The sequence below is a fragment of the Lepisma saccharinum genome, chromosome 17 (genome assembly GCF_977018435.1).
Source record: "Lepisma saccharinum chromosome 17, izLepSacc3.1, whole genome shotgun sequence".
Classification (NCBI taxonomy): domain Eukaryota; kingdom Metazoa; phylum Arthropoda; class Insecta; order Zygentoma; family Lepismatidae; genus Lepisma; species Lepisma saccharinum.
In genome coordinates this window covers 21,642,048-21,668,475 of record NC_139245.1, presented here as the reverse complement: position 1 = coordinate 21,668,475, position 26,428 = coordinate 21,642,048, and the positions used below count along the sequence as shown (strand labels likewise).

The 26,428-nt window shown below is 36.5% G+C and overlaps 2 protein-coding genes across 2 annotated transcripts in view; one reads left to right on the top strand and one right to left on the bottom strand.

The window, feature by feature from the left end:
* Positions 1–2,658, top strand: part of LOC146001583 (periostin) — a 37,581-nt gene extending 34,923 nt beyond the window's left edge. The window contains exon 7 of the mRNA XM_083139084.1: positions 340–2,658. Coding sequence (XP_082995210.1) covers positions 340–767 — 428 coding nt within the window. The 3' untranslated portion in view covers positions 768–2,658. The remainder of the gene's footprint in view (positions 1–339) is intronic.
* LOC146001585 (PITH domain-containing protein GA19395) lies at positions 2,527–25,752 on the bottom strand. Its single transcript, XM_083139085.1, has 5 exons — positions 25,324–25,752; positions 14,049–14,092; positions 9,681–9,758; positions 4,602–4,706; positions 2,527–3,323 (listed from the first exon to the last, which is right to left on the bottom strand). The coding sequence occupies exons 1-5, from the start codon at positions 25,504–25,506 to the stop codon at positions 3,113–3,115; spliced, it is 621 nt and encodes a 206-aa protein (XP_082995211.1). The 5' UTR covers positions 25,507–25,752; the 3' UTR covers positions 2,527–3,112.
* Positions 25,753–26,428: the final 676 nt, after the last annotated feature.

Below are 26,428 nucleotides of genomic sequence, written 5' to 3'. Positions count from 1 at the left end.
AACAAAGATCACAATATGAACCTGACATTGCATCGTATCACAATGACAGTACAAATAATTTGGCTACCCCAGGTGTAAGACTCTTCATTCATTCAAATACATGTTGTTGAGAATCTGAAGGAAACATGCAAAGGAAATAAAGCATGCACTTCCATATCATGACCAAATTGTTTTATCTTCTTTGATCTGAAACCGCAGGTCCTGAATTCCTGTCTCTTGTTTTATGAAGTTTAGTTTAAAAATAGCAAGGATTACACAATACTAACAATGACAAATAAAAATGTTGTTCATTTAATTAAAGCAAATCAAGACTAATGGTTTTTCTTTTTCCTTTCTCAGACAAAATCAGAATCAACGACGCACTGGTACTTACAAGTAACCACTTTATCTACAACTTGGGTACTCTCTTCTTCATTGATCATGTACTGTTTGTTCCCGACAACTTGACAGAAATTCTTGCTGCTTTCCCTGAAGAGGAAGAAGTCTCAGTGGAGAGTACAACCGTAGAAGATGAGCTAGATAATATTCCTGCAGGAACGAATGAGAATGCGGAGAGAGTTCCTGGAGAGTTTGCGGAGAGTGAAGGCTCAGATTCTGACCTGCTTTTGAGTGGGGAAGATGAGAAGCACACAACCGGGCGATCGCAACAAGATGCAAGCCAGGAAGTGGCTACTTTCAGTGCAGAAGAAAATGCCAACCCACAGCCGGATGATGTTGCGTCTACCACTGAAAGTGACGAATTTCCAACCACAACACAAATTATTTAATTGTGTGCAAAACCAGTACAAAAGCATGACTGAAAAATAAGAAAGACAATACTTATGGCTTCATTCTAGCATTAAAGTATACAAGATGACCATGCCGAAAAAGTAAATGGCCATATGCGAGTGAAGCTCTTTCTCCAATAATACTCAGAAATTGCAATTAAACCATTTGACTGATCTGTTTTTCCTACCTGAAATGAAAGAGCATATTTCTTTTAATAGAAAATTAATTCTTTTGAACAGTTATATCTGGTAAAAGACAAACAGTAATTACATTATACTGTGTATACATGTGTGTAGAAGAAATATTAATTTTAAAATTTCAAATCAAAATGGATGTTGGTGCCAGTGGTTTCAGCAATAAATTAATGTAGTACATCATTACCTGAATCCAGTTTTCAGATATTTAATATTGTTGGGATTCCATACTTATACATCCAAATAAACGGGGTTAATGGAATCAATAGAATGTATTCCTAATATTGTGAATCCATAGTTACTTGTCAAAAAAAACTTGAACTTCATCTAACTTTGATATTTGTAATAGATAATGTTATCACTACAGTAAGTTCTTGCTAATCCAAATTCTGATGCACAAAAGTATTGGAAATTCAATACTTGTAGATGTGTCAAACTAGTTAAATTTCAGACTAATTACTAATTTCTTAACTAACGGCAGCTTTTGCAACTTATGTCACCATTACTTTATTAAAATTCACATTTAGCACTTTTCCTTGAATTTTGAAGAACAAGAACTGTGTAACAATGTGAGCACACGATCACATCACCACCTCAAATCACACTTACTATGGACAGCATCAGTTAACTATTGTATGAATACATGACAGATTATACAAGGCTAGTGGATGAAGATATTTAACTGTGCTATGATTAAAAATTAATTTTTTGACAATAGTTAAATCCACACAACTTTTTCATCTTAATTACAGGGTGTGCAGGTAAGAACTAGCAAAAAAAAAAAATCTAAAAATTTCACAGCAATAAATGTAAGTTACAGAGATGTGACATTTCTTTTTAACTAGTTCTTTCCTAGACACCACATTTTGGATTAGCAAAGTATACTGTATCTACACAGATAAAACTGTTTCAATTTGTTTGTATCTAGATATCTGTTTGCTGTAAGCTTATCAGAGAAAATTAGTTTCAATTGTAAAATACTGAACATGTTTCAATTTGTTTGTTTTGTGTTTCTATTACAAGTAAATAGTTTAACAGAAAATTGAAGAAAAGCTGTTAATTGTTTACAATAGAAGTATTACTGTATTGCAGCATGATTGTGACTGTTGTAGAACCAAATAAACTCAAAAACCAACCTGCATTTTCAAGTTCAATGAAAATTTATCTTGTTCATTGTATCGTGATGAAATAGAACTTGCCTGCTATATGAAATCCAATGATTTTATTTTAAAGAATGTATAGTGTTATTTTCAAACAGAAATTTTGAAAATCTCTTAAAATTCAGTTGTCATCAAGATTCCTGAATTCCCTGGTTGGTTACAAAACTGAATGAGAAACATTTTGAATGTAACTCCTGTCTGTGAATGGAATAGCAATTATATTTTTCCTGCCAAAAAAAAAAAAATGTCTACAATGATATATTATAAAAAGGGACCAAAACCAATCTTTATAGTATGTACGAATGTGTATGTCTGTGTGCATGGATTGATAGTGACAGCAAAATTTCCATATGCTAGTGTCTGGAGTATATGTATTATAAATGTATCCCTTACATCTAAGATGTTTTTTTTTGTTAGTTTATATGTGTATATATAAATATGATTCCTGTATGAATGTCTGGAGTAACAGTGTCACATTTATTTATTTCTGGTTAATTTTGTAATCATGTTTACAGAATAAATGTTTATATAAAATACTTCCATTTTCAAGATCATTAAATCAACCTGAAGGTCACTACATTCTAATTAAAGTTTTACAGCTAAAAAGAAGAAAATCCAAACAGATATTTTTTCCCCAAGATAATATTGCTTTCTGTAGATTGTTAAGTTCCTAAGAATCTTGAACGATTCTAGTTCTAACTAGTAACTAAATTTATCAGGTATCAAAATATATTTTAACTTCAATTAAAACAATGTACATATAATTTACATGAAAGTACCAATTCAAGCACCAGCACTGTGCTTATTTATATAACAGCCTTTCAGTCTTACAAGTACGAATATTGCTTTTACCAAATGCATCATATGAAATGTGATATGCTGTCAGCATATGGAACAATCTCTTAAGCGGTCAGTACACACACTGTCCCATCCAGCTACAAGTTCAATTAACTTCACAGGTCCATTTTGACTTTGGGTAAAGCTCAAGTCTTACTGAATCTGATGAGACACGTTATCCATGAGATTAGTTTTGTGATCTGCCACATTAGGTCGAGACTCATATGTGCATATGGTGACACCATGCCTGTGTCCTTCTGAGTACTCTCCCCTCAGCCCTATGTAGTAAACTTTGGACATGTCGCCTCCTCTGCTACTGGGGAAATGGATGCTTAGATGATACACAGAGGAAAATGCAACCACCCTGAAAATAAACAGTTCAAATTTAACACTAAAATGATGCATGCATAAAAATTCATGCACATGTTTCTCATTTATATCTTGTAGTCAGTGCATGTAAACAGTTTACTTGGTAATTTTTCAGAACATCAGCTTATATTTTAAAATCACATTAAAAATTAAAAAACAGCAACAATACACACTCTGTCCTGGGAATCTCTGGAGCAAACGAATGGAAACAAGTCTCTGCACAAGTAGTGACTCGAGAGAGTTCAACCAATGAACGTGAGAGAGGGTACGTGAGGAAAAAGTGGCTGCAGCTACAAGCCGCTTGCAGCAGCATGTACTGATTTCTTTCATCCATGCACTTTCTCCCCTTCTCTACCTTTTTGCACGGCCTTGCTCCACAGATTCCCAAGACAAGAGTAAACGTAACTGAATAAAAAGTGAATTCCAACAAAGAACACGTTCTTTCAAAATTGGTAATCTTCAAATGCAAAAGAGTTCTGGGTTCATTACCTGGTGGAGGAATATAGCAGTTTGGATCTCCCTTTAAACTGTAGGTTGTCCCAATTAGCCTATCTGCACATAAAGTGGACTTTACACACATTCAAATTCTTCAAATGCAACTAATCACGTGGTAGGATCTACAGGATTCATTTCTTAAAAATGACCCACTATTAAATTTTGCCATGTGGTTAAATATGCTAGAATTAAACAGCAGATTTACAAAAAAAAAGTTAAAGTCTTCTTTTTTCACAGATAAACTAATCATGACTGAACCTACTGTTTAAAGTGGGATCTAAACCATTGTGCAAAGTGCCTCCAATAGGGATCAAATTTGGACCCCTTGATTACAAGGAATATTGATGGGTTCACATTAAAAGCAGACTTTGGTTGGCCAACTGGAACAGGCTGAGACAAGAGACAATGCTAGAAACAATAAACCAGTTAATTATTCTATCACACTCAGTCCAACTTAATAAAGATGATTTTTTAAAAACAATTTTTACCTCCAGCAAAGGAAAACACCACCCAACACAAGCCAAAGCATAGTATGATTACAAAAAATAGGTTTTAAACTATTAAACATACGTCCACCTTCTGAAAGCAAAATGTAAATAAATTATTGTAAGTAGAATTCCACACTTGTTGCAGCAGCTAGGCAGCAACTAAGTGTTCATAATGTCATTTTACCTACATGTCTTTAGCATTCATCACTTGCCAAAGTCAAAACGAATACTCTCTCTTCATTGTATGTCTGAGATGGCCCCCACCAGTGAAGAAATATGCTAGAACTCACTTTGTGGAATACTCCAACATTCCCTGAGGGTCTGGATGCAGTTCAAATTCCTGGTCAGCTTTTGTTCTAGCATCATCAAATGTCATGTGGGGCCTGTTCTTGAACCTAATAACAAGAAGAAACAAAAGTTTTGACTGCTGGGAAAATTAATTAATTTTCGTTAAATTTCAAACAATTCATATTCCTATCACTTTACTGTTGAATATCCACATATTGACATAAGTATTTGAACGAGCACTACATAAAAAAAAATCATTGGACATGTAAAGTCTGCTCAATAATCTTCAAACCAAATCAAACGGAGTTGATTCTGTTTCTTGTCTAGTGGAGAATACATACAACTTTTCCAGTTATTTTGAAAAAAACTTTCAAAACCATTCTGTAGTATTTAACTTTAAGGCTTCTGCGTAGCCAAATTGTTAGTGCACTTGTCTTTGCCGTGAGTGGTCCCAGTTGTGATTCCTTGCGTCAATCCAGCGTTGTGAGGATAATTGGGGTGCTACTTAAAAAGAAGTACTAAGCCCTGGTCTTGAAAGCCAGAAAACAGTGGTCATGGTGCTCAATACACTGACCATGCATCATCCAACGAAAAGCTGTTCACAGGCACTGGCTCTCGGAGAGCTGTTGTACCATACCACGGAATCGAGTTGTAAAACTTTAACCCGATTTACAACAAATTCTTGAGCTTAGTCCACTTTATGCACAGAAAGACTAATTGGGACTGGACCTACCTGAACCACTATGTGCCTGGAACCCCTTGATTACAAGGCAACGACATTACATTCTTGGATTGCAAATATGAAAGCATCATCTCCATTTGCACACACAAAAGAACATAGTTCCTTCTGAATTACAAACACCTGATGCCCCAAATTTGAATTTACAAATATCAGAAAAATTCATAATCACTGCAAATTCAGCAATCATACTTTATCCATTGACTTTTTCCAAGTTTTCAAATATTTTTATGAAATTCTTGCCAGGACTTTTTTAGTCATAGGCCAATCTCCCTGACTATCCTAGGTGAGTGGGAACTCTGTCTTATTGACGAGGGTTCCTTATTTTAATCCTGTATAGACGTGACTTTCTTAGTCATTCATTCTACTTTGGTTATTTTGTGTCACTTTTCTACCTATTGGAATAATTGCAATGATGATATGGTGAAATCTATGATTGGACAAAAAAACAATACGAGGGTCACTATTTATATTTTGAGCCTTGGCAACACTGATTGAAGTTAGGCGCGATTTGACGTTGGCACGGAATCGGCATTATTGACCATAATGTACTTCAAATGTTTTGTCAATAGCTTCATTTGTGTTGTTTATGTTGCCTTGGAGATTGCGCGACAACAATAAAATGGAATTAACTCGTGAACATTTTCATGCGATGATTTTTTACGATTTTCGACGTGGATTATCAAGACAAGAGTGCATCGATCAACTTACTTCCACATTTGGCGATGAAGCCCCATCCTTTGCCACTGTGAAACGCTGGTATAACAAATTTAATCGTGGCCGCCATTCGCTCACCGACGAGATTCGCGAAGGTCGTCCAAAATCAGTTGTTGCTCAAGAAAACACTGATGCTGTGCAAAACCTAATACTGCAAGATCGTCATGTGACATACTGTGAGATTGAGGCAACCATAGGTATTAGTTCCACCAGCATATATAAAATATTACATGATCATTTAGCTGTGAGTTGTGTATGTTCTCGTTGGATCCCACACAATTTGACAAAAACTCAAAAAGACGCTCACGTCAATTGGTGCAAACAAATGCTCAATAAATACAATCGTGGTGCTTCAAAAGACTTACAGTGATGGACAAAAGTATTCATACAAAGGCATTGTCTGAATGAAACATGTTATTATACAAAGAAGACCGTAAAGGCAAGTCAAGTCTGTAGCACATATGCTCCATTGGAATGGCAAGAATAGAAACGCAAAGCAATTGTGTGCATACAATTGAAATTGTCGTGAGAAATGTGGGTAATCCTTAGATAAACTGCTTTCTGGATGGTGATAAGTATTCATACGCCAGGTTATAAACCCCCAAAAAAGTTCGTAAAACAACCGTTTCCATCATTCAGTGCCAGATATTTGTTTACTGCAGTTGCACCTGTGTAAGGAAGTGGTTGGTTTGGTGTTGGCGTGCTGCAGGAAGTCGAATGGGCCGCAAAGGGAAGGAAACCACGATCGAAGAGAGGAGAATTATGATATCATTATACCACAATAAGAACTCATATTCTGAAATCGCAGATATAGTTGGGAGAAGTCGTGCGACTATGCAAAGTGTCATCAAACGATATAATGACACAAAAGTGCTGATAAATAGGGAAAGGGTTGGGCGTTCTCAGAAACTTACTTTAAGAGGGAGAAACAAGGACTATTGAGAATGATCAAGAAAAACCCAAAATTAACATAGTCAGCAGTGTCGGCACATGTTCACGAACACCTGGGAAAACAAGTGTCCTCAAGAAGTATTAGAAGGCTTTTCAACCGAGCAGGGTACAGAGCTAGGGTACCTAGAAGGAAGCCATACATCAGTAAGAAGAACAAGAAGGCCAGATTAACATTTGCAAAGGAGTATGTGAGTAAAAGTTTGGACTTCTGGGATAAAGTGTTGTTTACGGACGAGAGTAAATTTAATATTATCCATAGTGATGGTAGAATTTTGGTGTGGAGAAAGCCCAATACTGAGCTTCAGCCTCGAAATCTCTTGGCTACATTTAAACATGGAGGTGGTGGCGTTATGGTCTGGGGCTGTATGTCAGCCTCAGGTGTTGGAGAACTTGTCTTTATTGAGGGAACTATGGATAGATTTGTCTATTTGGATATTCTGAAGAATAATTTGCAGGAGAGTATCGATCATTTGGTTCTTGGGAATGATTTTTACTTCCAGCAGGACAACGACCCTAAATATACAGCTGAGATTGTCCGCCTTTGGTTGTTATATAATACTCCCCACACACTCAAAACTCCACCTAAGTCCCCAGACCTTAACCCCATAGAACATCTTTGGAGCCATTTGGAAACCAGACTCCGAAAACATGACATAACAAGCAAGAATAGACTGAAACAGGTCATTTTGCATGAGTGGCACAATATTACATCTGAAATAACCACGCCTCTTGTTCATTCTATGCAAAAGAGACTGACAGCTGTTCTCCATAACAGAGGAATGCATACTAAATTCTGACGACATGGTATTTGTTTCTTTCTTGTCTTCAAAGTGAACTTTTATGTTGGTGTATGAATACTTTTGTCCAGCCAAAGAAGCGGGTATTGAGAATGTATTGTATTTTATTTTTCTACAAGCAGCATCTGATATTTATTTTTGTTGTCAATATATCGTTTGGTGCATACATGGTCAAGCATTAACAGTTTTGACTTCCTTATTGTTTTCCTAGCTGCTGCAATTTGTCCTTTCTTCCATTCAGTTCCACTGTATGATTACTTTTGTCCATCACTGTATATATAAGATTGTAACAGGTGACGAATCATGGATATATGCATATGAGCCGGAACGTAAACAGCAGTCGACTGTATGGGTGTTTCAAGATGAACCCAATCCAACAAAAGTTGTTCGAGCTCGAAGCACATCGAAACAAATGGTCGCCTGTTTTTTTCGGGAAAACTGATCATGTGGCAACTGTGCCTTTAGAGGAACGTAAAACGGTCAACTCTGAATGGTACATAACAATTTGTTTGCCAGAGGTCTTCGGTCAAATACGGAAAACAACAAACGCCGTCGGATCATTCTTCATCAAGACAATGCCAGCTGTCACACATCTCGTCTATCAACCGACTTTATGAACAGTCAAAAAATCGAATTGATGGGTCATCCGCTGTACAGTCCTGATTTGGCACCCAATGACTTCTTCTTGTTCCCGAATGTCAAGAATAAATTGCGTGGACAACGATTTTCGTTGGCGGAAGACGCCGTTGATGCGTTCAAAAACCATATTATGGAGGTGTCTCAAGAAGATTGGAAAAACTGCTTTGACAAATGGTTCGAACGAATGCAAAAGTGTATTGACCATAAAGGAGAATACTTCGAAAAACAGTAAAGCAGTTTTCAATGCCAAATTCCTGTTTTTTCATTGTTAGGCTCAAAATATAAATAGTGACCCTCGTACAACACCTATGCCTTACTCATGGTTGGGGGCCTTTGGCCTGTTAGCACATTACACTGACCCTCCACAGTGGTCAGCTTCTTGTAGTCTCATTTACCGGTGCATTGCAATCATTCTGTTGTGCAGTGGCAGCGATGGGTTCCAAACTAAGGGGCCAAGGACAGTTTACTTTCCCTTGGTGTATAAGGTTTAGTACAGTGCAGAAGCAAAAAGTTGTAAAAAGTGGGGGACAACAGGCAGGCACCCTCACCCCCTCTGATCGCTGCCACTACTCCTGTGTTTAAAACAGCACGTTACCAGCTTTGGAAGTAGAAGAGCTGCTGGTTCAATTATATCTATTACCAAATAATAATTATTAGTGTTAAAATTTGAAAGTGTTCCCAAAAGGTGATAGCAACCCACTTTCTTTTGATGTAATGATTGCATAAAGCAATTTTTGTATACTTTACACCATAAATACACGTGGAGCACAACTGAAAATTAAGGAAATTTGCTTTATAAAAATAAATCTCCTATAGCACCATCAAAATTACTATTTAAGTTACATACTGTTACAGTAGTCTAATGCCTTGTACTTGCAAGTTTCATGATTTACAGATTTTTCAATTATTTCTAAAATAAATTCTGTGATAAAAACATTAAAGAAACTTCAACACTGCAAGATTCATAATATAAAACAAACATATGAGCAGATAATTATATAAATTCTACAAGTAACAAACATGCCGTCTTTCTATCTAGTGATATTTGGACCACAAATTTTGTCAATAGCAAATTATGATACATACAAACAAGATACAAATAGATGTTATTAAAAAAATCAATTAATCATCAAAAAATGACTCCAGTGCACGAAGGAATGTCTATTATTCTATATTCAAATGGAAACATGCATCAAAAACTGTGCAATTACAACTGTGCAATGTGAAGCATTACTTACAGTCTCATTTTATTAGGATGTGATTCATCTTCTCCTCCTATAAGAACTATTCCTTTTAGCTTCACATTTCCTGTGAACCTGCAAAACAGATATTCATTACTGTAAACAATTCTCCTATTTTATTATTTTAGGTGGCACTTTTTGCATCTTTAGGCTAACCGGGAAGCTCAAGCTCGAGCTGTGTAATCCCAGTATCATTATATTTGTTAATTTTACACATGGCTCAAATTCTGTATATTCACTTTTTTTTCCATAATGATTTGCCATCCTGTTCCTATATGATTACTTGAGCAGGTGTGATGTTCTTAGCATTATTATGATCTTGCATGGTTACAGCATTACTATTTACAAGTCACGAGTCTCTTATTAATGTTAGGTTTCATTACTTTAGTATTTCTGCACTTTCCTTCATCTCATACATATGTAGCATTTTGCACTATGAAAAGAATGCTTTAGAAACTAGTGACTTAAGCAGTTACTTGTGTACAATCTACATTCGATGTTGTAATTCCTCACAAATAATACTCTCTCTCTCCTCTCTCTCTTTCTCTGCCTCCTCTCTCTCATTTAAGTCTTAAAAATGAACATATACCGTTTTGGCCCAAATATAAGCTGCACATTTTATCCAAATTTCAATTGTGAAAAATTAGGATGTCTTATATTTGCAACCTTAAAAAAATTATGACATTTCGTCAAATCATATGCTGTTAAAAATGTGCTGATTTCTCATTTGAAATAACGATAATGCAACACTAGCATTGCAGAAACTGGCCGCATTGTAGATACCATAATGTTATCCAACAATAGCATTGTTGTTTCTAACTGGAACAATGACCTTGTTGTTTCCAACTGGGCATTGTAAAAACTGTCGGCATTCTTGATAACGTACTCTTTGATTTTATTAAGATTGTGTTCGTTCTTCTCTAAGCTTATACAGGTATTCATTTCTACTGAGTGGGATCTACAGGTTTGTCGCCAATATGAACGATCGTGTGGAGAAGAAAGCATCATCAAGCCTGGGAATAAGGCGTAGTTACAATGAAATTTCAAGCTTGCAGTTGAGATGCTGGAAGGAAATATGGACTTGACAAATATAATGTGCGACGTTGGGTTGCTGCTGAGCCAAAACTGAAAAATGCACTTTCAACGAGATCTTTCAGAGGACCAATTTTCTTTTCTTCCCTCGGCTTATATTTGGGTATAGTCTTCTTTTTCTTTTCGCTCCTTCAAATTTTAGGGTGCGGCTTATATTCGAGCCAATACAGCAAGTTTATCTGAAAAATTCAAAATCACTTCCGTAATCATTTCCAGTATTCTATTGGAAATATTTTGGTACAACTTGCAAAAATCATTATGCACTCAGAACTTTGACAAGGCCAAAAAATCATGAATACAAGGCCAACATTCGTGAATACTAGTAATAAAAAGAATGTTTATATGATGGATAGATTTGTAGTGTTAATGCATTTGAATGAAAAATAGCACAAACCATTATACTTACTTGCAAAAACACAACATACTACAAGTAATTCAAACTTATAGAGAGTTCAGTATGGGGTCTTAAGGTCTTTTGAGATCACCACCTTCAAATAAGAGTGCTTTTGTCGGAAAGGAAAGTCATAAATACAGTGTGTTTTAAAAGTCCTGCAGGATTCTAAAAAGCTACAACTTTAAAGTAATAGGTTTATTACAATAAAATATTGTTTTTACACAGGAAAATTGAAAATTTTGTTCTGCTCAAACTGCAGAATGATGTGTATGCAGGCGATCACGTGATTTCCAGATGGCATCGATGCTCAATGCGTATTATGGCTTGCTGAGTTAAAATCTTGTGTTTTGATGTGGAGAAGGTAACAAACAACGTTTGGAAAAACACCTCCAGCAGAGACGGTTCGAAAAGTTTAAGTTACGGGATGCATAGCAGATTTGCCATTTAGTGGGAGGCCAAGAATGAGTAACGATGTGGTGGAAGCAGTGCAGGAGAACGTGCAACAGAGTACAATGAAATCTCTTAAACGAAGATCCTTGGAACTTGGAGTGGTGAGCTCTACATTACATAGTATCTTACTCAAGAAAAGCGAAAGCCAGGCCCTACAAGTTGAGATTTGTACACGATCTGATAGAAGACGACTGTGATATGAGGAAGGAATTTTGGGAATTCTTTTTAACCCAATTAAATGGTGATGGTGGTGATGCCTTTCAGTCTATCATTCTTTTCTCTGATGAGGCCATGTTCCATGTTTTGGAACCAAGTAAATAGAACCAGTTGCCGAATTTGGGGGGTTGAGAATCAATTTGAGTTCGACACACACAAGCGGGATAGCCCCAAGGTCAATGTGCGATGCGCAGTTTCAATGGACCACCTCATCATCATCAATGAGGTCCACTTCGAGCAAGATGGTGCCCCCAAACAAAAAAAAAAACACACACACACCCCACCCCCCCCCCACACATCCCCACCCCACACACACCCCCACACCCCCCCCCCCCCCCACACACACACACACTCTCTCTCTCTCTCTCTCTTTTTCTCTTTCTTTAGGCCCGCATGGTCACCAGACTTTATGCCTTTATGGCTGTTGTAACATGTCAATACCCAGGTGTATGCACAGAAACCAACAGATCTTGACAACCTGAAGTTCAAGGTACGCGATGTGATTCAAACATTCCGGACAAGCACCATTAGAATGCAATTCTCGGATTCAAACGAAGATTGCAAGTGTGTTTGGATGTGAATGGTGTCAACTGGAGATCTAGCAATGAACCGAACCACATCAAACATTAATTTTAAAATTTCCTCTGTGTAACAAACAATACTTCATTGTAATAAACCTATTACTTTAAAAGTTATAGATTTTTAGAATCCTGTAGGGCTTCTAAAACACACTGTATTTGAAGAGAATGGAATAAATATGCACCAAGTACAAGGGAACGTAATCATTTGCTAATCTTTCTGTTATAATGCAGGTCATGTTACAAAAAAGTATTAGTTCTTATGTTTTCCGTGATCTAGGGAGTTAAAAGTATCAGCCTGATGGTTATTGTCACTCACAACCAAGGGGGATTGATTTAAATCAGGTTGATTTAAATTGAGATTTAAATCACTTTAAGTAAATAATTTACAGAATAATTACTTAAAGATTTTGTATACATCAGAATCACTTTTGGTGAAAGTACATTAATCTAGTAATCACTTAATAGTGTTTATTAGGCTCTACGAAAGGAAAATAGACAAAATATATGTACTGATGAGGTGCAGCTCATACGAAAGGAAATGTAATAAGTAAACTGTAAACACAGTTAAATTCTCTTGATTTAAAATTCAATAATTGTTCTAGGCAAAAATTGCAAACATTTTGTGTAGAATAATATACAATCATCTTAAACCATAAATAGTGTCATTATCATTAAACTGTAAATAAGAATGGCACACTGATATTTCGCAAACTATCATTAAAACATTGCCAAAATTCAGCTACAAAGACTAAAAATTATTTTAAGTTACAATTATAGAGTACATCCAGAATGTTTTATTTTCACTGGAAGAAAAGTTAGTGAAATTATGTATTATACACTCAAGAAACATTTCCATAGTAGGTTCATATATTTACATGTAACTTTCTATTTGCTTTAATCAAACTATTCAAATATTTTACAGAGTCGTTTACTAGAAAAAGCCTTTCTGTAAAAAAAAAAAAAACATTTCTATATGTATGGTGCCAAAAACCACACCAGCAATTTTAAGCATTTTTTTATATAAAAAAAATAGATTTAAATTTAAAAAATCATCAAAATGAATCACGAGTTTTATCCACCCTGCTCACAACAAACATGTATTGGGAACAATGAATGGGGCAGGCAATGGTTGAGTGGTTTATTGCATCTGTGTGCGTGATTTGTGTGCTTGGTGAAGCTGTGATGGGGTTTTCACAGATTCATGATTTGTGAAATTTCACTGTGTCTGTTCATGAGTCAACCATACAATATGCATACAATATGCTCAGCCACCTCTTATCCTCATATTCAACACTTAAGCATGTTTGATATACTACGTGCCATGGCTAAAGAATCTGTTCAACACTTCATATCTGTAATTATGATATTGTTATCTTGATTACATTAGGTGCCAGACCTTATATGGTTTGGCATTTTTTTTTTTTGTTGCAGCAAAATACTACGTTGAAACCTACAGAAAAGGTTCTCTCGCAAGAGATACATATCTATGACAAGAAAAAAACACTTTTTTACATAGGTATGCATGTAATACGACTCTACTTCTAAACCTATTCAAAAATCGTATGGCATTTATGAATAATTCTTCTTGGTTTGTTCCCCTAATAAAGTTCTCTACTCACTAAATGTGCTTACGGTATATTGAAGAGAAGTTCATCATCCCCGTCACTTTCAACAAACTGAAAGAAGAAACAAGAATAAAGATTTCATAATTTTTCATTTATGCTTTTTTGTTTATAGGTGCAGTTGTTTATTAATTATAATAATTACAAATATTACCATAATTGGCACGCATATCTTGAATGACATGCCTTCAAAGATGGTGCTTGATACGTCCGGTCCACCAAGTGCATTTTGCCTCCAAGTTAGATTACATTTATCTTTCTATGAACAAAAGTAATACAGAAATATTTGGTGTAATTTATTTTAAATTCATTTATAAAAAAAATTTCAATAAAAAAAATTGGAAAAAAGAATGTGGTGGGCCTAACAACCCCTCCCCCCTTCCTCAGGAAAGCTACAGTTACACAAGAATTTATTCTTCACACAACTTGCTTTCACAGATTGGACTATAATGAAAACTTGGCACAGAAGACCTGCTAAAGTTATACCTGCCGCAAAATTAGTTTGGTATTGAGAGCTGAAGGAACACGCGTCACGGTGTTGCCATATCATGCAGCCTTCTGACGCTGTGTCGAGGAAAACGTGTTATGAAAAAGACAACAACGATGAAATGTGTTATTGTTTTTCGAGGTAAACGGAATAACAATGATGACAACAATGATGAATGTGTTATTGTTTTCTCTCTTCATTTCCATTTCCCTTGAACGAATTAACGAAACGAGCATTGTTTACAGGTTACCTTTTCAATCCATTCTGTATATACACTTTCAATAATCATTTCTTGCCGAAGTCGCCGTTAAAGTCTGCCCATCTTTCAATTATACCGCAACTGAATTGCACAAAGTCCAGTTGGTGAGGTGCCTGACTTTTACGCGGGAGACCCGCGGTGGTTTGGGGAACTCTTTCAAATATCCTTAGCAGGCTTTCCCGATGGCGTAGTGGTAACGTCGTCGCCTTGTAATCATGGGGTTCGATACCCGGTGGAGGCACATGGCACAGTGGTTCTGATCCCACTTTAAACTGTAGGTCCAACCCCGATTAGCCTTCCTGTGCATAAAGTGGACTTAAAACAACAAATGAATGAATGAATCAATCAATCAAATATCCCTAGCGGCTCCGGAGTCGACTCAGCCCAAATGAGTACCTGGGGCAAACCTGGGGTAAAGGCGGTTGGTGAACCACATCACCTCCATAATATGGTCGAGGTCGAGAATGTGTGGAGCCCTACCTCCACATCCCCATATGCCTCCATACTTTACTTTATTTTGCGTCCATTATTTGTTTTTGTATGAGAATCCGAGAGATTTTATGACTGTCCTTAAAGATGTTTTCCCACCTTGAAAAAGTCCCGAATCTTTCAACGAAATGCGCAGTTTCCCTACAGTGGGATGAACTTTCCTCATATAATAAGAGTAAATATGGCGACGAATAGCGTCTTGCTGAAAGGTATCTAAATTTGTTACGCGTTTACTGATATTCCTCTTCTTTCCTGGGGTTTCCAGTTTTGAAGCCTCGCATTGATATATTTCCACCCCATTATATTTTACCTTCCCTATGGTAACAATAGTGTTCTTAGACACGCTGACAGCAGCAGCAGTCCTGTCCACAACTTTATTTACAGAAATGATTGGACCCCCATTGTCTTTCTATTGCTCAAATTATTTGCGCTCAGAACAAACCATCTGCCGCGTTTGGCCTTTGAGAGGAATTCCTCGAGTATTGCCTCCTGTGCTTGACATTCTTCACACAAGCACACGACATACTCAAGCAGAAAATTATGTACAAAAAAATAACACACTAAAACAACACGCTATATACAACAAAGAATACTCTAAATTTAGTAAACACTAAACAAACGGACCGGTTAAAATATCACAGCAACGCAACAAACACACACGTTCTCCCCCAACAACATGAAAACTGATTTCAAGAACAATCACCCAATAAGCGGCAACACCGTGATAAACGTTTTCTGTTGCTAGGTAACCAGAGCTTGGGTGAAGCACTGGGACGATTTTGATTGGCTCGCATGCCAGCAATCCACCCTGCCGCAGTCAAGTAGACCCGCTTTCTCCACGTGCTTCCCAAGCGTCAATACCAAACTAATTTTGCAGCAGTTATAATTACAATGTGTGCAGATTTTTTAAAAAAAATCATTAATTCTCAAGACATTTGGCCCGATGATGGTAGTTATTGAGACCATACAGGGAACATACTGAAGGTTGTGAGCCTTGTTCGATTACTCTCAAGCGTTGACAATTTAGGTTAAAACCACATGTATGGTAGGTACAGCCATCTGTTGCCCACTGCAGGAACCACATGCTGACGCATGCGCACTTTCGCTGTTGTGGAATTTCTTGTTAATGAAAATGTTGGAGCTGCAGAAATTCATCATTGTTTACAGAACTTATATGGAGATGCCTGCATGGGGTAAAGTACAGAGAAAAGGTGGGTGAAACATTTTAGAGATGGTAACACAAGACATTGCTGATAAGCAAATAAGTGGCAGACCCAAAACAGCTTCAACAACATGGACCGGATTGACGTGCTTATCCAAGAAGGATAACTGCATGAGAAATTGCACATTATCTGAACATTATAGTCTTTCTTGTATGTACGCATTGCTTGCATTGTAGAATTATTTTCCTGTAGTTTCATTTCTTTTTCACAAATGGAGTAAGCCACCATCTTTAAAAATGTAATGTAACAGAAAACATCAACAGACTTTGTGAAAACAATGATGAATTTGAATTACCTGATGATATTTGGGATTCATAATTTTAAATAAAAAATAATGTGATAAATTATCTGAAATAAAAATAAAACAGACTGCTTCTTTTCACAGTTAAGTTGCTATATTACAACAATGTAACTTTGACAACATCCATTATATAACGGATTCTTTTTGTTTAAAATATTACTAACCATTGTTATAGCTGTATCTTTAGTCAAAATGAAAATAAATGTCTGATGAAGGGAGCGTGTGTTCTCCCCAAACGTTACAAAGAAAAACTGTTTTCTTATGCTTGTAATAACCGTAAACTACAGGAAAATAAATCTGAACATTAGACAGTGTTATACAGGACAACATAAAGACTCTTCTTATCACAAGATTTGTTCAAGTTGGGTGCAAACGTAACGAGGTGAAGTACGAGGTTCAACAGTGGTTACATAGTGCTGAAATGGACATCTACAAGAGTGGCATTTTCCAGCTGTCGTAACAGTGGCGTAAATATGTTGACCGATCTGGATTTTATGTGGAAAAGTAACAACAAGTCCAAATTATGTATTGCCATAAGTAGAATAAAAATAGTGGTTTCTGACTTTTGAGTTTTCAGTCCATAGGCTACCTTGTAACTGTGTGTGTTAAATAAAACTGTAGACAAGTAAATGAAATTAGAGAAATTATCTCTTTAGAGATAAGTCGCTAAATATTACTGATTTGTAAGACCCGTGGGGAAGTAATTCTTGAGAAAGGTACTAGGGGAGACCGGTGTAATTAGAACATGGGGTTATTGGAACATGTTAATGTAGAATAATTTAAAACGAAAAGACTGGTGTAATAACATTTCATACCTATGTACCTACACTAAACCTACATGCAGAAAATTTGTTATTGGAATAACTACACAAAAGTAAGTTTTATTTGACTTTTATTATACACCTGCAAAAATGATGTGACGCATGCTTGGTGTTTCTCTGCTTCTGCATATACTGGATGTGAATGAAAGAACCCTTTCAAAATTTTCTTCACCTCTATAATAAAACATAAGGGCACACATCATTTCATGTGAGTTTGGTTGTCTATGGGCAATTTGCCTGGTTTTTATAAGCAAAGTTCTTATTACCCCAAAAATTTCTGCAAATGGGTTATTAGAACATTGCGTAATTTCTTGATTTTGCTTGGGTATACTAGATTGTACATGTAACTATTAGAAGTTTTTTCTTTACTACATTGTAGAATGGCCTGTAACCTTTCAAATAAATTATAGGACACTGATTTTCATTCACACATATTTGCTTCACAGCTGGGAAATTGAACTTTATGAAAAAAAGACGTTAACTTGGGATTTTATTTAAACAAGCATTGATAACTCCAGAAGAAGTAGAGCTATTGTGTTCAAATTTGCAGGGTAAATGGGTAAAAAGGTAAAGGTAAAGTGTTCCCCTGTGCATAGCACCACGCCATGAAGGCGTATAGGGGACATTTATATATGATGTTCGTATTACCCCAACAGCAATCTAAAGCTATTCAGTTGAAATTTCTAACTTATGTTCCATTAACCCCAAATGGGGTAATTGGAACAATTTTATGGTGTCATGACAATTTTTTTTTTTGGACGAGTATTTGCAATGCAGGTATGGTCATTATTTTTTTCAAAAATATGCAAAAGATGTCCTTTTAAATGGTAGAATTTTTTTAAAAATCCATCAGTAACTTTCTGAGTAATTTACAGTGGAACTTCTACAGGCTGTTTCCTGTTCTAATTACCCCGGTCTCCCCTATCTACTTTTGTGCCTACTTTTGGAAAAACAAACGTAATATTTATACAAATTTGAATAAACATTTAGATATAAGATAGGTGCATCTAAAGGGCCATTCAGACTTTTATATTTTTTTAAAAAGTAAAAAATCCTATGGTGATGCAAGTTTCCTTTGACATTTCGACAATTTCTTTCACAACCAATGTCTAGGATATTTTCGACATCCAGTTGGAATATGTGTGCATTGGGGAGGAGAATATGAGAGGATATGTTTTTCCCTTCCTCTTGTATGTAATTGTTGTGTTTTTAGTGAAGTGTCCTGTAGTGTATAAAATATAGGTTAGTGATTGAAGATGAATGGGATTAGTGCATTATTACTTATTACATGTTTTCCACGTCACCAAACAAGAATAAACTAAAAGTTAAACAGTTTGGCCATAAGGAGGGGGTGGGGCATTGTCTTTTTTTTTCTTTTTGATTTCTTGATCACGTTGGCACTACCCATCATAGTAGCCGTCAGCCACCACTGATAGAGACTGTCACCAAATATATTCAGTAAAGTTAATTAAACTCAAGACACTTAATACAGAAAAGCAGCAATGTTGTATCATCATCTGAAACAAGTAAGTCGGAAAGTTTACTGTGTATTCATTACTACAGTCATTATGATAATAATTTTTAAATTTAGTTTTTGGTGTAAATAAATTTATGGTAGGCTAATACATTTTGGAGAAGTCTTGGCTATATCAGTATATTTATTTTGTTTTGCTTACTTACAAATCGTGGTTGTTAGGTTGTTTCCATCACAATGGTTCAATTTTGTATTCACAGTAGCAAGACCATAAACAGATAACAGCTGATATTCAGGTAGGGTGACCAGACACATACGTTCAAAAAAAAGAGGACAGAGCATGGTGAAAAAGGAGGACAAAGCCATAAAAAAGAGGACACCGCAAAAAATGGCAACCATAATTAGGGCTCGGATTTTTATGACCTAAAAATCACCAAAATATGCAAAATAAAAAATGTTCTTATGACCTAAAATTTTACAAAATATGCACTATAATTTGAAAAATATGCCCTTATAACTGGACTGTTTCAAACATCAATATCTAAATGCTGAGATATTTTCACATACGTACTATTTTTAATTCACTTTATGGGCCCTGGGTTTCAATGCACAATGAATACTTGTAAATTGTTAAATAAAAATGAAAAAGATTTTGCTGCAGTCCAAAAAAAAAAAAAAAAAACAACCCTGGAGTAAACATGGGAGTAAGAACGAATCCACTTCGAAAATGACTGTATATTTCTTGAAAAAGCAAAAATATGCTGAATATGGCCGAAAATCCATCAAAATATGTTCTATCATGCAGACATGGCCAAATATGCTAAAAATATGCCCTTAAAAAGCACCTTAATTTAATTAGTTTCTTCACAATATGAATTTATATATATTTAGGGAACACATCACCTTACCAAAATAAAAATATGCTGTCATGAAAATCCTAGCCCTACTCATAATTTAATGAATATAAAAGAAATCTTACCAACACTTTGCTCACAGATACTTTTCAGATGATCTCTTGCTATAAGTTTTCCTTCTTACCTTTAAGCAAAGAAATCAATCTTCTAATCTGTTATTTAACAAATGACAAAGAATATCTACAGTTTGAAGCACAGAATTTTACTCCTTTTCTATTTCTTGGATATTGGAATGAATATCCCCACAAGTGAATGCAAATCTAACAAGCAAGATTTGCTTTAACTTATTTCCAAAAAACTGAATTAAAATTTTAGATAATTTACATTGGGTAGAGAAATATGATTTTCATGCCACAAATATTTCTAGCACTCTTTCAACAGCAGGGGAAAGTGACAGCCACCTTACTCTCCTCCATGGCGCAACAGCCCTTGAAGGGCCAGGGCCTACCAGAGTGGCTTTTCATTGGGTGATACATGGTCAGCACATCGGATCCCATTGCCACTGTTTTCTGGTTTTCGGACAGCCACCTTACACTTTACCTCATATTAGTTTCTTCCATCCTTTAAAAGCTGGATATTGCCGGTCCCTGTGGCAGAGTGGTTAGCATGCCACAATTCCAGCAGTTCTGGATTCGAATCCAGTGGCGTCGTGTGCAGTTCGCGTACGAGTGTTTACAATAAGGTTTTTGTACTTAATACAGATTTACTCCTCTCCCTTGTAACTTCATCTTCAATTGAAAAAGTGAGAATAACAGTTCAATTTATTTTCAACAATTTCTCCCCAAATCATGCTATATTTGAAGTAATACAAGAAGGACCTAGGGAAAATTGTTCCTCTCCCCCTCAAAATCCACCGGTTTAGCGAATTCTTGCTAAAGTTTGCAACTATGTAGCACAGACCTTTTCATTCGAGTCTCCCTAGATATGCCTTGTATATGCTGCACTCTGGTGCCGAATGTAAGAAGTATTGCCGCTTGCATCAGTGTTCGCACAGGGAAGTGAACATCTTCGGTGTATAGTGGCCAACAGCCCCTTAGCTGTCAGCTCTATGCAACACGCACAGCAATTGTGTTCAACGCCCTTCGTGGAACACCGTAGGAGTCAGTGTTACCAACTATCTAGAAAAGTTATCAGACGTGAAAGAAGTCGTGTCAGAGTAAATTGTGTGTATATACTTGTACATCAAACATAGTATTTTTTCGAATAAATATATGTATGTGTGTGTGTGCATTTAATATGTGCGTAATTTAAGACACATACATGAGTGTTCACGTGCTCATGCAAACATTATTAGGTGACGTGCCTATTCAAATCCTGGCCTGGGCATTCTTTGAGAATGTCCCTTCATCAAAATCATCCTATCATCGCTTATACCCATCTTCGCCATTAGCCAAAAGTGGCAGAAAAACGAAGCAACCAAATCAATCAATCTAAAAGGAACTGCACTGACTACATGCGTACCAGCAGTCTCAAAGAGTGAAGCAATGAGTTAGAATAATACTAATGAGAGTAATGACTCAGTCGGGAAAGTGATCCTGTTCAGTTCCCAGATGTTAGGTGAGCATTGCTCGAATACTTAACGCACCCCAAGTGATATGCCTTAAATGATGATCCTTATATGTGGAAGCATTCTCTATGTAGCACATTTACTATGGTCGATGCTATACTCTTTCCAAAAAAGGATGACATTTACAGATTTCTAAAAAATCCACCCGGACGCCGGACAGACACCTAAAAAGGAGGACATGTCTTGATAAAAGAGGACGTCTGGTCACCCTATATTCAGGACATTAGTCTTCCAGAATATTTTCATCTAAAGGGGATGAATGATGTAAAAAAAATCTCCAGGCATTTAATTCTTTGAAGTTGGGAAGCCTAAGTGCAGTATTCCATGGACAGGGTGGAGTAGCTGTTGATCCATTGCTTCAATGTAGTCTTTTTGTATGCATCATTCTCCAGACATGATGCACATTTGTAATGTCTACAAACTTTCTTACTAAGCACTACTTTACTATACCGGAGACGGATTTCTTCAAATTTACAGGAGAAAGTACTTACGCAAATCATTTTCTGTAGCGTTGTTGATGTTCGGGAATGTAGTTTTGATCCATTTTAATGCGAATGCATGTGATTTTCTACGAAAATCTATTTCTGATGCGCTATTGCTGCTGCCGCCATTTGCTTACTGCAGGAGAGCACAATACGCGCTATTGCTGCTGCTACAAGCCGATGTTGTCCGTATATGATAAATTGAACGAAAGGAGTGCTAATGGAACCTAACCTAACAGACCTAACCTAGTAGGCATACCTCGTCCCCGTGATGGTTTTTGGGGCTACCCGTGGATGGTTTGTGGGAAATAAGGAACAACAGTAAGTACTCGTTAATGTATGAAATATACATTATTTTCGTTAGAAATTCATTATTTCACCTAAAGAAATGTTCCGCAATGCAGAATAGTACGTTAGCAATGTAAAAAATTGCGAAATAAATCATTGATAGGTGTCTCCGGTATAGTAAAGTAGTACCGAACTGTATATGTGGTTGGGAGGCCCTAAGAAGCTTATTCAGGTTTGGATTTTCCAACTAGTCTATTTAGTTTTAGGCCATACGATATTATTTTTTTTATATATACAGTATGTAACATTGTTATTCGTACACATAGAATTTCCGAGGAAAAAATGTCATATCTAGTAGTAAATATAATAATTTTCATATGTACCTGGAAATTAATGTTAATGAAGGTTTCACCAAGAAATGTCAATAAAAATATATGTTCAAAGTGTATAAACAGAGCATATAATTTGTGTGAAAAGAGAAAAACATGCTTTTTCATGCAACATTGTTATTCGTACAGGCAAGAGTTTCAATCTTCCTCGCATACAGCGCCACCGCTATTCGGGCGATTTCGTGCAGTTTGCAACTTCGTAACAAGTTTGAACATGCAAGGGCAAACGGAATGCTGGCGTAGGTATTGTTGTAGGCCTATCGTCTATATATCAGCGTGTTCCAAATGGGCAAGGTGAAGGAACTTAGTTCCGATCTGAAGGATGTTATTATAAATTTGGCTCTTAGAGGTTATTCGTTAAGAAAAAATGGACAAACAGTCAATAAATCACACTCCACAGTTCAATACATAGTAAACAAATTTTGAGAGGAAGGTTCAACACAGAATGTGCCGAGAAAGCCAAAAGAGAGACAGTTGAATTAACGTGATGAACTCTTTATTTTAAAAAGAGTGCGAGAAAACCCCCGACTAAGTGTTCCTCAGTTACGACCGTTAGTAGAAAATGTTGCTGGCAAAATGATTTCCGATCAAACTGTCCGACGTGCCTTGTGGAAGCATGGATATCATGGCAGAATACCACGAAAGAGGCCGTATGTAAATAAGGTGAATCGCAGGAATAGACTTTCATTCGCGAAAGAGCACATCCACAAGAACCAGGAATTTTGGGATAGTGTCATATGGTCAGACGAGTCCAAGATTAATATATACGGGTCAGATGGGATAAATAGGGTCTGGAGAATATCAGATAAAGACAATGATCACATTAACACAGTTCCAACAGTTAAACACGGTGGTGGGTCATTAATGATTTGGGGCTGTATGTCGTCCAAAGGTGTTGGTACCATCCAATTTATTGATGGTATCATGGATGCATATGTCTATTTGGACATATTGAAGAACAATGTAAAGCAGAGTGCCCAAAAAATTGACAAGCCGCCTATCTACAGATTCCAACAAGACAATGACAGTAAGCATAAAGCGCGAGTTAACATGAATTGGCTAATATGGAATGTGCCCAAACTACTACAAACACCAGCTCAAAGTCCAGACTTAAATCCCATTGAGCATTTATGGCAATTTTGAAGAGACGAGTCCATAAATCAGGCGTCAAGTCCAATTTGATTTAGTTTATTTTACTTCGCGTTTTGTGCCTCTTGGCTAATTTGCGAAGATGGGGATGAGTGATGAAATGATGAAATTGATGAATGGACATTCACAAACAACCAAGCCCGACCGGGATTCGAACCCGGGACCCTTGGCGTCGCAGCGCGATGTGCTAACCACTCGGCCACAGGGTCGGGCGAACGCGTCAAGTCCAAACAAGAGTGGAAAACTATTGGCAAGCCGAGTGGAATAAAATAAGCGGAGCGAATTTACAATATAGAGAGTCTCCAATTTTGTTAATTTTCTGTATACCAACTAATTTTGATCTCCTAATCACGAATCTGTTGAAAAAAAACCGGGGGTCACGTCTGAAAATTTGAAAAAAAAAAGCCGATTGAATTTTTTTTTTTATATATAGGTGTATATGCGTAGTTTTACGAACAAAAATGTAATCTCCTGTCATTGTGTCCAACTACGCCGTTGTTTTACAAGAAAATGATTTATGATATTCAATTCTAGTACGATCCCTATTTTTTTCGATGAATTTAGGGGTGAAATGAGTGCTAATGGAACCTAACCTAACAGGCCTAACCTAACCTCGTGTGAATGGTTCGTGGGGCTACCCGTGGATGGTTTTTGGGGCTAACGTCAATGGTTTGTGGGGCTACCCGTGGATGTTTTTTGGGGCTAACGTCGATGGTTCGTGGGGCTACCCGTGGATGGTTTTTGGGGCTAACGTCAATGGTTTGTGGGGCTACCCGTGGATGTTTTTTGGGGCTACCCGTGGATGTTTTTTGGGGCTAACGTCGATGGTTCGTGGGGCTACCCGTGGATGGTTTTTGGGGCTAACGTCAATGGTTTGTGGGGCTACCCGTGGATGGCTTTTGGCGCTAACGAACAATTTTTGTACAATTTCCAGACGTGACCCCCGGTTTTTTATAACAGATTCATGATTAGGAGGCCAAAATTAGTTAGTATACCGAAAATTAACGAAATTGGAGACTTTCTCTATATTGTAAATTCTAGCCAAATAAGCTCTGAAACATGTCGGAAACTGGTTAATTCTATGAAGAATAGGTGTCAAGCAGTAATTAAAGCCAAAGGATACGCATCAAAGTATTAGAACTGTCAGTCAATTTGCTCTGAATATACTTTTTTTCTATTATATTATTAAGTGTACGAATAGAAAAGTTGTACAAAAAATGGCATGTTTCTCTTTCAGTTTCATTTAATTTAGTATTGTCATTGGTTATACAGAATTTGGGTAAGATTTTATGTTTCTAATGATATTAGTTATTGAATTGTAAAGAAACAATTTCAAAAGAGTGTATTTCCTTTCAGATATTAAAGCATTTACTTCGAAAATCCGTGTGTACGAATATGAATGTTACATACTGTATATATATATAGGCTATAAAGTGTCTAACCTTTGAAAAATCCAATCGATCTTCCCATGCTTTGAATACAAGCTTTCCTGATCCTTCTTCACTTTCATTTAAGCAAGTTAAATTTTCCTTGTCTATTTTCGTATATAAACTATACTGCACTCCCATTTCTGGAGTTTCATCGTGCTGGTGATCGCCAGCACAACCATGTCCTCTATGAGCCATATGCGAGAATAACTAGGAAAGTTATTTTAATTTCTCCCCTTGCCTCTGTCAGCTAGTCTGCTCTGATATTTGCACGTAAACTAGATCGGGCAAGGGAAGAAATTAGAAACTGAAAAAGAATCGGGGAATGAAACGAAAATTTGCTTGATAGCAGGGTTGGAATTACTACCACAACACTTTTTCCTTGTCTTCTTCTAATACGTAGCGTAAAAGGTAGGCATGCGCATGTGCTAGTGCAACGTCATAACAATGACGTCAGACTTGAACTTAAATGTGGATCTTGAATCTTAAGGGCCAAACAACACGATTCAGGAGCTCTTGTTTTAAATGGCGGCGAAGCAACATCATTACTTAAAAACTTGAACGAAGAAAGAAGTAATTTATTGCGAAAGACTGCCCTCCAAAAATAGGCACAATAAAATTGGAAATAATTAATTTAAAACTAAAGATTGCCTCACATTCGGTACATTTTAAAATTGTATCAGAATTCTTAGGTGACAGATTAATCAACACACTTGAGCAACAAACTGTTGTGGCAGCAATACATTCAAACCTCTCCTGCAACAAAGTGTTGTGGCAGCAATACATTCAAACCTCTCCTGCAACGAAGTGTTGTGGCAGCAATACATATCCGTTTCGTATCATTCCCACTAAATGCTTGCCACATGTGGAGAAATATTTCATTTTAAACTTTATTTCTACATATTTTCAAGGAGTTCTGCCACTATTTTGTGAAATAATGGTTAAATTTTAAAGAGCGTCTCCCATCAACCCAGAGTGTTGTGGCAGCAATGCATACTCGTTTCTTATCTTTTCCACAACATACATGCCATATGTTTTGAAATATCAGGTTTCAATTTCATATCTACACTCTTCAATGATTTCCGTCATTTCTTTTATTTTTCTATGTCGGATAAAATTT